We start from the raw sequence: 15,726 nt of genomic DNA, 5'->3' as shown, positions 1-15,726 counted from the left end.
ACTCTACATGGACCTTATAGCCCAGAGCATTATTACTTACTTTGAGGACAACTTAGGCACTGTAACTTCACTGAGCAATAAATGGGACGCGTTTAAGATAACTCTGAGGGCCCTATGCATAGCTGACTCTGGGGATTCCTAAGACCCTACTGAGGGAGGTTGAATCAGCTGAAACAGACATAAGGTCCCTGGAGATCAATAGAGCAAATGCCCCAGTTTTACAACCAGCCTTATCAGAGGCAAGGGGGAAGATGACTGACATCATAGAATGATTCAATTGTTTTGATTATAGGAATTGTATGCTCAAAGTTCATGCAGAGCAGGATCATACCGGCAGCTCCGAGCATGGCTTGCAAACCCTGCTAAATGGGGTCCAGTAATTGTGGAACTCAAGACTGATCAGGGAATCAAGTTACATTAACAAACCAATATTAATAAAGAATTCTACACCTATTACTCTACCCTATATGACAGTGTAGCTATGACCGATGAATCTCAACTTTCGGACGTCTTCTTCCCATTGGTCCTCCCCACTCCTACTCCTGATGAGGCTGATCTCCTGGGTGGCGACATTACATTACCAGAAGTACAGAAAGCAATTGCATATGGCTGGGGGAAAACTTCGGGAACGGATGGATTCCCAATAGAGTTTTATGTGACATAAACTGATATACTGGAACTCACATTAGTGGGCTTATACAAGGAGGATAGGACCACAAAATCCTTGCAGCTTCCACTTAGGAGGCCCTCATTGTCCAACTTCTTAAACACGGGAAGTCGCCCAAGGACAAAAGAACATATCCCCCCTTTCCCTATTGAATGTCAACTATAAAATAGGATTTCAGCTTCTAGACTCCTCCCACACATGCCTACATTAATATACCAGGATCGGGCGGGATTCATTCCAGGTAGGAATACAATAATTAATATCCCCCATCGCCTGACAATTCTAGAGGAAGATTCTCGCTCACCCTCACATTCTACGATTTTTGCTACAGATATAGAGAAGGCATTTGATAGCCTTGAATGGGCCTTTCTCTTCGAGCTCATAGCAGCCTTCTGCCTGGGAAGTAGATTCCTTGAATAGACTAAACTACTCTACACAGCTCCCAAGTCTAGGATTAAGACTAAGAGATGCATGTCAGAGACGTATGACATGAGGTGCTGGATGTGACAGGGATTCCCGTTGTCACCGCTATTATTTGCGATGGCGATGGAACCCCTGGCTTGTTACGCCAGGTGGGGAGACATTTATCAGGGAATTCTAGCAGGAGGAAGAGAACATTATGTAGCATTATATTATGATGACCTCCTTGTGTTGCTTTAAGATAGGGCTGAGGATATGACTGGAGCCAGACACTTTGGTAGACTCTCCGGCCTACGAGTGAACTGGCAAAAGTCGTCTTTTTCCAACGCAGGGGGTAAACCTCCACTGAGGGACTTAGACACTTTGAAATGGGAACCCACATGCATCCAATATCTGTGAGTATGCATATTTCGTGATTCTAAAGACTTGTTGATAGACAATGTCAAACGGGCGTCACTGTAGCAGAGCATGGACTTTTGGAACACTCTCTCGTCTCAGTGATAGGTAGAGTAGCATATTTAATTAAGTTCATGCTACTCCTGTTAGTCTTTCATCATCACCAGCTGTTGAAATATCAGTTCTTTGTCTTTTACCTATTCTTTTTCTCCTCCTGCAACTGGTCACTTTTTGCTTACTGTTTCATTGAAAGTCTTTCACCAATACCTGAATTCAACATTGCCTAGCATTACACTGTTGGTCTTTCACGATTCTCCCACTGTTCCGATCAACCCCGTCACAATCCCATCACTATTCAACTGCCACTTGCTCCTGGTTCTATCTTCTGCCATTCATATCAAATTTCAATGCAGTCAGTTTTTCACCATCCTTCGCTGTTCCTTCATAGCTAGTCACAAATCTAATTGTCCATTCATTTTGGCCAGCATTTGATCCTGCCCTCTCTGTTCAACTATCCCCCTTTATCGTTTCCTAACCTGATTCTGTGGTAACCATTCACCATACTATGCACACTCCAGCCACCCCTTTCATCCTCCTCCTGCTTCTCTAGTGCCAGCTTTTAACCATTTACCACAGTCAGCCTTTCATTATACATCAGCATCTTGAGCATCATCTGCTCACCAGTCTACTGATGGTTATTGCAAACTAAATTTCACCATTACTATGACATCATATGACCAGACTTTCCGGATGTCCTGCAGGTTTACTGCCAACCTTTCACCATACCTCCAAACCTTTCTTCTGTAAACAATGTATGAGTCCGCCACTCAGCATTCTGAAAGTCCCTGGTAACTTTCCCGATTTTCCAGTTCTTCCACAGTCAACTTCTACACATTACCCTACTTCTGCAGACAGCCTTTCACTGTCCCCTGCTACTTCACTGCAAGCACTTAACAATTCCTCAGAATTTCACTCTTCTCATTGCACTGTATGACTTCATCTCCTGCCCTTTTACTATGGTCCTTTATCTGTATCATACTGTGGAGTGTTTGCTCCTTGACTATGATGGTGTAGATTTCATCCTCTACTGGGTCCTATGGAGTATCCTTTCTTGCAATGACACTGACAGTCATCTAGTGAGATACTAGTGGCTCTAGCCACTCAACATATTGTTTTGAAACCTTGATAATCATCATATCTGTCCAAAAGGACATGATCTTATAGAACCCACCATCCTACTGTTGGGCTAAATCACTCGGTTTATCCCCTCCCAGACTGAACGACCTTTCAGCTGACTCTGATCTCTAGCGATAAATAGTACAGAGTATACAACGGCGGAACAAAGCAAATTTGAGTCATAAATTGCTGGATATTTTTATAAATTAAATGAAAACAATGCTGTTCTTAAAATCAATGTGTGTAATAGAGTAGATGCTAAACTAGTTTAATGGTATGAAACCAACACATTAAAACATTGTTTGGTCATTTAAATAAGTTCAATTTAATAACATGACCTTCACATGACCAATGATGGGCCCATGCAGGTCATACAAAACACTTTTTTAATGTACCACTCTGGATGCACTTCCTATTAAATGGAGAGTCCTTCTTGTGAAACGTCAGACTGATTCTTCCTGCTATAGATATCAGCGACAACTCTTGGCACATATGCATCAATCAATGAAGAGTTGCAGCAATGATCGCCTTACTTTGTAAATTTACTTCTTTGAAAGTTCTCAAGCTTTTGAATCTGGAAGAGGCAATCATAACCTAAGATTTATAGGTTTCTCAATTATTTTATCAGCCTAATTGTCTAGGTGTATGTTCTAGTTCTTAATATTGACAGGCCTACACGGGGGGGTCTGCGGCCGTTTTAGAAAATTAAATATTAGCATAATAATAAAGTACATATGCATACAAATAAAATTGAAAACAAAGTTTTGAAACACTATGTAAATGTTTAGAAATTTGAAATTGAAAACTAAAATCTTAAGTTGTTGCCGTGTTTCATGGGTGCAATGCAAGTGCAGCAAATGGAATTTAGAATGGACAATTGGTGGCCTCAAGTGAAGCAGCACTAGTAGGCGCCGACAAAAAGATTGCATGGGTTAGGGGGGGCAAAAAAAGACAAACTGATATGTTATAGTCTAGCCAATCGCACCATCTTTTAGAAATTATACTACATTTTGAAAAGCTCCATCCTTCCCATTAAAATTTCAACCTTTTTGTTTGTAAATTAAATACAATATTTTATAATGTTTGATGTAGACTCGTTTTTGAATGTTTGTATTTTAATGTATTATTTTGAGGTTCAAGTCAAAAAATTTGCTTCTGCAGGGTTCCTAGTCTCCAGTAATGGTTCAGTGGGGGGTCTACAGAAGTCAAAGGGGTATGAATTGTTGCTCAAATCCTAGCCTTGTATATACCTTGGGGCCTTTTTACAAGAATGTCGCGCAGCAAGTCACCTTAGTGCACCATGGTGCAAAGGTACCTGCATTGGTGCTAGGCTGCCAAAAGGTTGCCAACGTAGTGGAAAGGGCAGGAATGCACTGTATTCCCTTAAGTACAAGGCATTCCTGGTCTTTCCCTGTCATGCAGTGCAGCACAGCAAGGTGACTAAATAGGCCCCTTAGCTTTTAGCAGCCTTTACCTTTATGTTCATGATGGGTAGAAGTCAGGTCATATTAGATTGCGCCTTTGTGGGTTGATCTTCATGTTGTATTTACAGTGCATTTTTTACAGTGAATGGTGTGTAACTCTGCCATGTGGAGTAAGAGTGTAATTGCGGTAATTATGAGTAACAAAAGTGATGTGAAATTACTGAAATTAAACAAATTACACAGGCGTAACACAAATTTCACCTGGGGGTGGGTTGGGTGGGGTGTGTGTGTGTGAGTGTGCGTGTGGGTGTATGTGTGTGTAGCTTGCACTAAAGATGAAGGCCCTGTACCCTGGGCTGTACTTGTGCTGTGTATGTATGTGTGAGAGAAGCTTGTAGTGCTCCTGCCAGTACTGAATCTATTGTGTGAATAATGGAAATTAGTAATTCCACACTGGGGTATATTTGTCTGCATAAGTAACCCTGCTGCTTATAATGAATCTGTCACTGCTCTTCAAGGGAAGCGAGTAGAGCAGGCAATCCATCTACTGCGCTACAATAAAGTTAGGACTGTAATTAACTTGATCCTAGGAGTTTGTGCAGGCGTCAGGTGTGATGTGCTTGTGTGTTTTTCTGTGTACAAGACAGAGACATTCATCATCCTCCGAGTTCAGAGCAACTGTAGGCAATTCATCCTTGAAACGTATCTTTGTTTTATTAAGTGAAATAAGTTTGGAGGGCCTGGCAGAAGGGTGGGCAAGAAAGAACACGTATACTGGTAGACTAACCACTTCTTTTTCACTTTGGGCAGATGACGGGAGCGAAACCAGAAGGGATCTTGGCCAGGGCCTGGACTCGAAGGAATACTGCCAGTCTGATAGAGACATTGTGGAGGTTGTCAGGACAGAGTACGTTTACACGCGCCCACCTCCTTGGACGGACAACTTGCCCACCATTCACGTCATCACGCCTACGTACAGCCGCCCAGTGCAAAAGGCGGAGCTCACGCGCCTTTCCAATACGATGCTGCACGTGCCCAACCTGCACTGGATCCTCGTGGAAGATTCTCAACGACGGACCCCGCTCGTGACAAGGATGCTGCACGAGTCGGGTCTCAACTACACGCACCTCAATGTGGAGACCCCACGCAACTACAAATTGCGGGGGGACATGAGGGACCCCCGAATTCCCCGTGGCACCATGCAGAGGAATCTGGCTCTCCGCTGGCTTAGAGAGACCTTTAACAAAAACAATAGCCAGCCTGGCATAGTTTACTTTGCAGACGACGACAACACTTACAGCCTGGAGCTGTTTGAAGAGGTGAGGAGGGCAGCACGGGCTGGGTGTTCTAAAGTGCTCATTGTGTGTCCAAAACTCAATCATTCATTCAATCATGTAAAAATGTAAAAGAAACAAAAATAGACTTGACAGAGGTGAACTGAATCAGCGATTGGATTGAAGGTGTCCAGTGTGGGCCCTTGGAGACCGGGTGGGTTCGCGCGGGTAGAGGTTGATTTTTTTATATGCCCAGTTTAGGAGTCGATATTCTCAGAGTTTTGATGAATGGCTGTGAATGTTCAGAGCTTGCTGTTGACGAGAGAGTTTAGAATATTGCACTTTGATAGTCTATATGTTTAAATAATGTTTACTGTTTCATTCCTTAAGGTGTAGCACAGTCCCCACAAAGATAGTTCTTTAAAGTAGAAGAGCAAGACTGACTCAGTCAAAATGTGGGAATCAAGCCAGTGACCGACTGCATAGACCTCTGCAACGGATGCATGAACCAGCGGCATTATATTATTATTGATTTATACAAATATTTATTAGATAACAAAACTTACAAATCAGTAAAGAAGTCTACAGAATAAATACGGTTTCACATTACAAAAGGTGACTCTAAATTCAAGCAGAGGGAAACTACTTCATTGGAAATTGTAAAGCAGTTGAATAAAAATATGAAGTGTAAAATAGCCTCCTCTCGTGTGTCAAAAATGGTTGTAGACACACCCAATACACATTTAAAGCCAGTCTACATTCACCCGAGCTTCCCCTAAAAGTGCTCCAACTTAATCAAAATTCTTAAATGGCAGAAACTTCATTTTAATTATTTTCTGTTGTGCTACAATGGATAATGCCGAATATATCTAAGGCTGATTTTTGTCCCTGTACAAGAGAGTATATTTTAAATAATTTTGCTATGCACAGTCAACAAGATGTTTGTATCTATATGTATGTATGCCATTTTTATAGAGCAAATCTAGCCAAGAGGCAGTGGAGAGCTGTACATGGTCATAAGAAGTGACGTTTAGGGAGTTGAGTATGTCAGTGGGGTCTGGGAGAAATAGGGCTTTGTAGGTTGACCATTGCAAGAGTCTACAGAACAGGTGGGTGTAATAATTTAATGAGGCTTGGTATCGTCAATGTGCGGTCAGATCTGCATTTTTTCACTGAAGAAGAGGTCTATGGCGTTGCACTTTTCGGGTGATTGAGGAATAGGTGCGTGTAGCAGGGGCTTTATGCATTGCTAGATTGTCTTGAACAGCATTCTACTTTTATTGGTGGCTTCTTCAATAGTGTTTGGATTGTACTTTGCTTTAGCTGATGTGATGAGCTGTCAGTGAGTTGAGTAGGGGGACTTCAGTATCAAGAGATCCTCTGGAAATTAGATTTTCTTCCATTTTCTTTCCTGTCTGCTGATGGGTTGTTTGTTGTCATCAAGGTCTTTAGAGTACAGGGTGCTGAAGGCTTTATTTGAACTTGAGTGTTGTAATTGGGGTGTGAATGTTCGCATCATTTTCCCAAAAATGTTGAAGCTGTTTATAAGGGTGTTGACGTCGGACGTGGAGTTTATAGGGTGAGAGATGAGTTCAAGCATTAGGCTGTCTACGCAGAAGTCTTTGAAGGACCTAATGATTTGGCCTTCTGTGCTGACCTTTGTTTGTTGGTAGGATACTAAGGATGTAGATAGGGATGGCAAAGTGGTAGTCCAATGCAGTGGTATGGGTGGTTTGAATTGGATTGTTGATGATGTTAAGAAGACAAGATAGAGGATGTGACCTTTGAAGTGTGGTGGTTGTGTGACGTGCTGTGCCACGTTGAGTGTATCAATAAGGTTGAAGATGGCGTATCTTGTGTTTTTTTCAAGTTAATATTTTCTGGGACATTGAAGTCAATGAAGAGGGTGGTGTGGACATGTGGGATGGAGGATGTGATCAGAAGGTCTGAGAATCCATCAATGAAGAAATTGTTCTGTCTGGCAGCCTTGAAGAGATTGAAGGTGGCTGTCAGAGTTGCAGATAATGGGAAATTGCATGTCAGAATCTCCAAGTATTTGACTCTTACTTGCTTGCATAGGGATCAGAACCAATAGGCTTATGGGTGACAGCGGATTCCTCCCTTCTTTTGTGCACATTCCCACAATGGATGCTGTGAAATGTGGGTAGAAGGACATCTGGGAAGTGAGAAGATGTGGGCCTTAACCAAGTTTCTGTGATGAAGAGTGCCTCAAGCTTGTGATTGGTAATGAAAGCTGTGATGTCTGATGCATGAAGTACTGCAGAGTGAGCATTGAGAATGGGTTGGAATGTGTGTTCTGTAGTTCAGGGGTCTGTGGTAGTTAATGTATTGTGTGAATGCCTGGGTCATCTATGTGTGGGTGTGAATGGAGGGATTGGCAGTATGAAGTGCTGGGTGATGCACAGGATATATCTTACCATGTACGTTTCGACAGAACAGGAGTTCTGCCCCAAGGCCCAATCTGGACCTAAAAGGCCCAAATAGGTAAAATTCTTGTCTGTGTCCACACTTAACTGGGGACGCCCGGGCGATGGGATGCCCTGAAGAGTTGACTGAATTAGGAAGAGGTAGGAAGTGGTGTCGTTTCCTGTGCAGATGGATGATGGGAAATCTAGTGTTGTCATTTCCTAAGCAGATGGATCATGGAAAATGAAGTCCTCTTGTTTGTCTCCTTTTAAAGATGGCTTTGGTGGGTGTTAAGTAATGAGAATCAGAAAGCGTGAGGTGATTTCCAAGATTTATTCAAGGAGATTTGTACACCCACGACTGGAGCCATCCAGCTGCAGAGGATGCAGCACCAACTGTGGCGTTGCTAGGTTTCTGTGCAACGGAGCAGCCGCATTTGAGAATGTGGAGAACAAACAAAGGAAAACATAACCTTCGCGAGTCTCGTGATGACACACGACTCGTGATTACAGTAAAGAGGATACATTGCACTTACAACATCTTCCCCCTTAGGAAGAAATAAAAGAAAGTTGCAATGAATTGCAAGAATAAATTGGAAACTACAATGAAGTTATTATATTAAAGCAAAATCTCGTAACCTACAAGAAATTTGTTTAAGACGTGTGGACCTTTCAATGCATGCTTCAGATGTAATTGGTGTTGGAATAAAGTTGCAACTAGATTCTTTTACACGAGGTAAGTCAAACCAATCACAATGATCATTTTCCATATCAAACTGTTTAGACAAAACAACAGCCTGAGGAGAAGATACTTTATGAGCGCTCTCCTGTTACACCATCCTTTGTTGTCCAGGAGAGCAGAACACTTGCTCACTTGTATTACCAAAGTTGGTGCAGAAAATATTGACATTCCTTTGGCAACTTTTCTGGGGTTCTTAATAAGAACCCAGTCTCCTTTTTGCAAAGGTTGATCAATGGAATGTTTCCCAGTATCAAATCGTGTTTTCATAGACAATTGGTTGGCCATAACTTGTTCTTGTAGTAACTTGGAATCAGGTGTGTAATCAGATTTTAGCGTGTTCTTCTCAAATAACCAGGTTGGACTGAAATGTGATTGAGCTCTTCTTTTTCTGAGAAGAGTAAAAGGTACAATGCCAGTGGTTGAGTGTGGGGTAGTATTGTATGCCCATACCTTGTCATGTACAAAAGCCAAAGGATCTTGTCTGGGGGAGATTGCGGCTTGTATTCCCTCCTTAATTATTTGATTGCCCCTCTCCACCAAACCATTGGCGGAAGGTGAATACAATGCAACCTTATTATGGGATATGTCATTTATTTTAAGGAAGGAGCACATTTTCTGTGAAACAAAATGCGTTCCATTATCGGTCACAATAACTGTGGGAAAACCTTCAATATCAAATATGCTTTTCAAAAAATTGATTGGCATTGTCTGTTGTTGCTCCGTTACAGAACCCATAGTAAAGCCACTTAGTGTAGTATGTTATGTTAACTGCTGCTTCTATAGCGCATAATCACCATCAGGTCTCTTAACACTTTGAAAGAGGGGTCCAATACCCAATACCCACTGCAGTCCCCAGGGGCATGCATAACAGATAATTAGATGGAGTCTAACGTCTTCCTGAACAGGAGCGTTTTGAGGCGTTTTCTGAAAAGGTGGAGAGCGCATTCCTTACGGAGACCATCGGGTAGTTTATTCCAGAGTTGCGGGAGCAGGACAGAGAGGGCTCTGCCTCCCTTGGATATTGTATTAAACCGGAGAACTGCCAGCAGGCAGCTCTCGGCGGACGGGAGTTTAAAGCCTGGCACATAGTTTTGAAGTCGCTCTTTAATGTAGGTTGGGGCCTGGCCGTAGATTGCTTTGTGCGCAATACAAAGGCCCTTGAATTTGTCCCTCTGCCTGATGGGTACCCAGTGAAGCTTGCGCAAGAGAGGGGTTGCATGTGCCTTACTGGGGAGCCTGAAGATCAGCCTAGCTGCATCATTCATGGTCACCTGTAATTTGTTGGTTAGTTTTTCCGGTAGGCCGATATAAAGGCCGTTCCCGTAATTTAATCTGGACAGGATGGTAGCTGATACTATCATCTGTAGAGGTGCCATCGAAAGGAGGGTGGCAAGTCTCCGCATCTGTCTCAGCAGGCCAGTGCATGTACCAGTCATGGACGCAACTTGGTTCGACATAGAGAGGTCCGCATCTATCTTGATGCCCAAGCTTTTCACGGTTGTGACCGACGTAGGGTTTGTGCCCAGCTCTTGGGGCCAGAAACAGTCACGCCAGGAGTTTGTCTTCCCGGGGATGACTAGGACCTCAGTTTTGTCTGGACTGATCTTCAGAGAGTTGCTCGTCATCCAGTTCACAGTGTATCTAAGAATATTTTGAGCCAATGAGGGGGCCTGCTGGGAGTTGTCCATCTGGAGGATGAGCTGCATGTCGTCCGCATAGTTAAAGACTTGGCAGTCCATGCGCGCTAAGGCAGCTATTAGTGGCTGGAAGTAAATGTTGAAGAGGAGCGGGGACAGTGCTGAGCCCTGGGGGACACCACCCCTGAGGGCGCCCCTGTCAGACACCTGCTCCCCAAGCTGGACCCTCTGCGACCACCTGGAAAGAAAAGATTCAAGACACTGGTAGGCCATCCTGCAGATGCCCAGCTCAGAAATGCGGGTTAGAAGCTGCGCATGGTTGACTGTGTCGAATGCTGCCGACAGGTCTCACATATGACAGGTCTAACAGCACCAGGGCGCACAGTTTCTTATTGTCGGCCACGACTCTGAGTTCGACAAGTACCAATAGCATTATCAGCTCTGTGCTGTGGTGGGGCCTGATGCCCGCCTGCCGCCCTTGGAGTAGCTGATGTTCCTCCAGGAAGACAGCAAGTGTTTAGGTTTCGCTGGGGGACGGAGCTGTAAGCTCCGCCTCCAGAGAAATCTCTTGATTTCAGTAGTGACTCTGGAATACGCCCCCCTGTCCCATTGGCTAGCTCCATAAATGGAGGCTAGCCATTGGAACAGAGAGGCGTCCGTCATGGCTGGACCAGACTCGGGGGCGTTCCCGAGAATCTTTGGCTTTTGGCTACGTCATGATACGTCAGCCAAAAGCCGGGAACGCCCCCGAATCTGGTCCGGCCGGGCCGTGCTTGCTGCTGTCCTGGGCATCGTGAGTGTTTTTCCCCGGCACGTTTCCCGCCTCCCTCCCGCCGTTCGTGTTCTCTCCCGCCCCCCTCACGCCCCCTGTGTCCTCTCCCGCCCCCTCCCGCCGTCCGTGTCCTCTCCCCCCCCCCCTGTCCTCGTAGGTGCTTGTCTTAAACGGATTGCTACATAAAAATTCGGCAAAAGTGTTTTTCCACGGCACGTTTCCCGCCTCCCTCCCGCCGTTCGTGTTCTCTCCCGCCCCCCTCACGCCCCCTGTGTCCTCTCCCGCCCCCTCCCGCCGTCCGTGTCCTCTCCCACCCCCCCCCCCCCCCAACCCCCCTGTCCTCGTAGGTGCTTGTCCGGTGCCCCGGCAGGTGAGAAGACAGGAACGGGCCCAAGACTGTCCCTGTGTGCTGAGCAGCTGGTCTGAGAGGCTTGGGAGCAAGGGCGGGCGTGTAGGGCCTCGATGGCACGCAAGGCTTGGGCTGTTGGACTGATAAAGGAGGCTGGAGGGTAAAGTCAGGCACTACTCCCGAGAATCCTCGTGCGACACGCCGGTAGAAGGGCTCGAGCCCGCCTGGTCAGTGCTGAGGTGAAGAGGAAGCCGTCCTACCTTCGTACAGGGGGGCAAAACGTGTATGTATAATACAGTAATATGCTACAAAATATTAGTACATTTGTGATTTTGAGTGATGGTCTTATTACTATTACTTTTTGTGAACTTTAATTGTTTACAGGTATTGTTATTGCTGAAATTGAAAGTATTTTAAGAACACATTAATTATTTACAGATATTGTGGTTGTTGAAATGGTAAGGATCTTGAGATACAACGATGCCAATGACAACCAGTTTTTAAATAAAATATTGTATACCCTGCTTATTATAGGAGTAAGGGTTACGCTTGTTTTTTTTTCAAGAGAGGTTCATTCCTCTCTGCAGCAGGACACCTTTTAGCAAACATGTAGTATTCCGGTGGGATTTTGATGCGTTTGTCACTTGTTTAGTTCCCACCTTCATCCCACTCAGTAGCAGTAGACACTCTCCAGTAGATGTAAAATTCCTGTAGGATTTTGATACTCTTGTCTCTTATTTGGTGGCTGCCTCCTTTCCTACTAGGAGCAATACACTCCTCAGCAGAGGTAGTATTCCTATTGGAATGTCGGTTTTACAGATACACATCCAAGATGTTGGTGAAATGTGTTAAGCTTACATATAATTCAACATGTTCCAGCCAGATCTATGTCATCTGGATCTCTGATGTCTTGTTGGGTATCTCAGTACCATCAGGAAGACCGAGGCGGAAGATCTTGAGAGTTCTGGGTTTGGCTCAATGGAATTACTTGCCTCTAAAACTATCCAAGTGCGTGTGCAGTTGCTCATCTTGCCTTCCCGCCCCCTCCTCCCCCTCCCCGTGTGTCCGTTCCGCCCCCCTCCCCGTGTGAAAGGGATTTGTTTAGTACGATCGTCACACAGATCAGTTGTGTGCACTGCAGCGAAGGGATGTCTCCCCCTGGATCGATCGAAATTTTGTCTTTAGCTATAACAGCATTCATTCATCCGCTGCCACAATCTAGCACCTTCTCTTAACTTTATGCTGTGCGCCACGATGGGAGCTACCACTGAACAACGGGGGGGAGGGGGTGAAAACAAACGCATCCGGTTACTCACAGTTCAAGTTTGTGTGCATGATATTAAAATATGGAGGTCCATACCCCTGCAGTGTGGGTGCCACCCCTCCCCCTTATCGCAGGACCAGCCGCGGCATAAATGGGGGCGTGAGTGTCGCGACACAAGATAGGATTATTTTGCGTGTGAATTCCCGCCCCGTTTGTGTATTACAGATGGTCCCATTAAAACCTCTTCACACCATGTGAAGCGTTTTTTCTTGTTCCGTGAATCCATTCAGCCCTTTATGCAAATGAGACAAAGGTAAAAAACATCTGCTGCTCAGGATTACACGGAGTACTGAAGTGGGACTCTGAGAACTTGCATTGAGATGGCTGCACGCGGCCACTACATCACCGCAGCTGACTCAGTGCCGACCGTGCCATCTTGAAATGCCACCATAGTGGTGAAATCACACTGGACACGCAGGGTTTGGGAATATGGGTCCTATTTTATTGTCTCGTTTACCACCTTCTCCTTAAAGGCAGACACTCTGGGACTGCTCACTTTTCAGGACTCATTTTGAGTTTGTAGCATCTGCGCTCGTGTGATTTCTCGTGATCATTAAAGACCTGCAGAATTTTGCTGAAAGTTAGTGTATTGAATTGCAGCAATTATATAGCGCTTACTACATGTTTGTGGGGCACAGAAGCACTTGACTACTTTGTCAGCAAGCTACACTGTGTAAGGTGAAAGTGAGCTTGGCGACTGATCTTGCAAGTTTACTTTTCACGGTCTGCGTACTCCTTCGCCGGTCTGGACTGAAGCAGCACGACTGACATGACTCTCGAGGCTGCAACTTATTAACTTTTATTCTTTTTGGTTTGTTTATTTGTACGAGCTAAGATTCACGGGCTTTGATCTGTGTTGCTTCCCCCAATCCCCCGTCTCTCTCGGCTTTTCTTCATTCTCCGTGTTGCTTCTCCTGCCCCTACTCCAGCTCGTCCTTTGCTTCCTATGTCACATCCCTCTTTTTTTAAACATATCCAGCCCTCACCCGGCTCTTTCCTTGTTCCTATTATTTTATTTTAAAACACCCCCCTCGGCCCCCACCTCCGCGCGATTCCAGGGGTAGAACTAATCTGACTGGGCAGAGACTGGTGCAACTTCGTGATGGCGGAGGGCAGGGGATAGCAGTCTCACTCTCGACGTTTCACAACATCCTGTGAATCTGCGCAAATCACTTAATGCTGGAGCCTAGCGATCAGGTAAGGTTTCCTCATAGTAAGAATGTGTTTTTACCTATTTGTGCATTTTTTATGTAGCGGGAACTCCACTAGAAGGCAATGGAGCGCTTTTCACGAGCACCGGTTACATTTCGGAAGTGTTATTGTTCACAAGCACGGGGAGATTGAGTGATCTGCCCAAGATCACAGGTGTAGAGCGGACGCCGGGACTTGAAATTACGCAGTCGGCAGTTCTGACGTAACAGAAGCCACATGAAAGCTCGGCTCCTGGTGGGTTCCAACAGCACCTCGAGCCGAGCCAAAGCCAGGCTTTGGGCTGCCCCAGCGCTCACAGGCAGCGCCTAGATTCCCGCCTCTGGGGCAGTGGTTCTGTGCCAGTCCCTGGTCTGTGCTCTCTGCCCCTGCGGTGAGCACACACCCTCTCCCTGGGGTCTTTCGTTCGACCAGGGCCTGTCGGCGGTCTGTCGGTCCGTCCGTGGGCGCTTTGAGGTTTTAACCACAGTGGTAATATTTTACAAGTTGGCGGAAGCGATGTCCTTGGATGTTAAATTGCCCTGGAGTTGTGCCTAGGACCATCATCCTGGGTGAGTGTAACGACCCTCCGTGGTCGTTGCCGCCCCCCTCCTCCCTGTGTTGGTGGATTCCTGGGTGTGGGTGGGGTCCTGTGGTCCTGGGATCTTAAGACATGGCTGCAGCACTTCTTTCATGATTTCGGTATTTCATCTTTCAACGCCCCTGTGTCTTGTTGAACCCACGGGGTCCCCCCCCCCCTATGCTGCCCCCTCCGTGGTGGCGGCTGCTCTCCCATTTACACTGAATTTGTCTCTACAGAGGGGGGGGGGGTGTTTTCTGCTCCCCATTGACCTCTTGGAAGGCCAGCACGATAGCTCAGTGAGCTAAGCTCCGCCGGCATCAATCTGTGCCTAGCGCCCTGAAGCCCCCATACTGCTGGCAGTCTGGGTGCTGGGCAGTGAGGTAGTGAAACTTGAATCCCCCCTCGCACCCCTGCAAAGTACATGGAGCCCTCCCCCCACCTTCCGGCCCACCTCCTACCAGTATTGCTGAGGGACCCCCCTGGGGCTAATCCCCTCCCCCCCCCCCACTGCGGGGTGGGGGGTGGGGCGCATTGTTACACCTCTGGTGCTCAGATGTTGATAAAATGGGGTGTTTTCAAGCGAGCCCCCCCCCTCCTCCAGATTAGACCCCGTCCGCATTCAGTGCCCTCCCTGCTGAAAAAGGTACAAATCGTTTATTTTACCAGAAGAACCTTAACCCTCCTCCCTGGCTGTCCCTTCTTTGTCTTCCTCCTTGGCTGTCCCTTCTTTGTCTTCTTACGCGGCTGTCCCTTCTGTGTCTTCCTACCCGGCTGTCCCTTCTGTGTCTTCCTACCCGGCTGTCCCTTCTGTGTCTTCCTACCCGGCTGTCCCTTCTTTGTCTTCCTACCCGGCTGTCCCTTCTGTGTCTTCCTACCCGGCTGTCCCTTCTTTGTGTTCCTACCCGGCTGTCCCTTCTGTGTCTTCCTACCCGGCTGTCCCTTCTGTGTCTTCCTACCCGGCTGTCCCTTCTTTGTGTTCCTACCCGGCTGTCCCTTCTTTGTCTTCCTCCCTGGCTGTCCCTTCTTTGTCTTCTTACGCGGCTGTCCCTTCTGTGTCTTCCTACCCGGCTGTCCCTTCTGTGTCTTCCTACCCGGCTGTCGCTTCTGTGTCTTCCTACCCGGCTGTCCCTTCTGTGTCTTCCTACCCGGCTGTCCCTTCTTTGTCTTCCTACCCGGCTGTCCCTTCTTTGTCTTCCTACCCGGCTGTCCCTTCTTTGTGTTCCTACCCGGCTGTCCCTTCTGTGTCTTCCTACCCGGCTGTCCCTTCTGTGTCTTCCTACCCGGCTGTCCCTTCTTTGTCTTCCTACCCGGCTGTCCCTTCTTTGTGTTCCTACCCGGCTGTCCCTTC

At 46.4% G+C, this 15,726-nt stretch overlaps 1 protein-coding gene across 5 annotated transcripts in view; it reads left to right on the top strand.

The window, feature by feature from the left end:
* B3GAT1 (beta-1,3-glucuronyltransferase 1) overlaps nt 1-15,726 on the top strand; it is a 312,275-nt gene that overhangs the window by 225,936 nt on the left and 70,613 nt on the right. For all 5 annotated transcript variants that reach the window (XM_086956953.1, XM_086956950.1, XM_086956949.1 and 2 more), the window contains one exon: nt 4,894-5,402. In XM_086956953.1, the coding sequence (XP_086813079.1) occupies nt 4,894-5,402 (509 nt within the window). The remainder of the gene's footprint in view (nt 1-4,893; nt 5,403-15,726) is intronic.

Source organism: Lissotriton vulgaris, chromosome 2_1, assembly GCF_964263255.1.
Source record: "Lissotriton vulgaris chromosome 2_1, aLisVul1.2, whole genome shotgun sequence".
NCBI lineage: Eukaryota > Metazoa > Chordata > Amphibia > Caudata > Salamandridae > Lissotriton > Lissotriton vulgaris.
The sequence above is the reverse complement of the archived record's forward strand: the minus strand, read 5'-3'. Positions and strand labels throughout refer to the sequence as shown.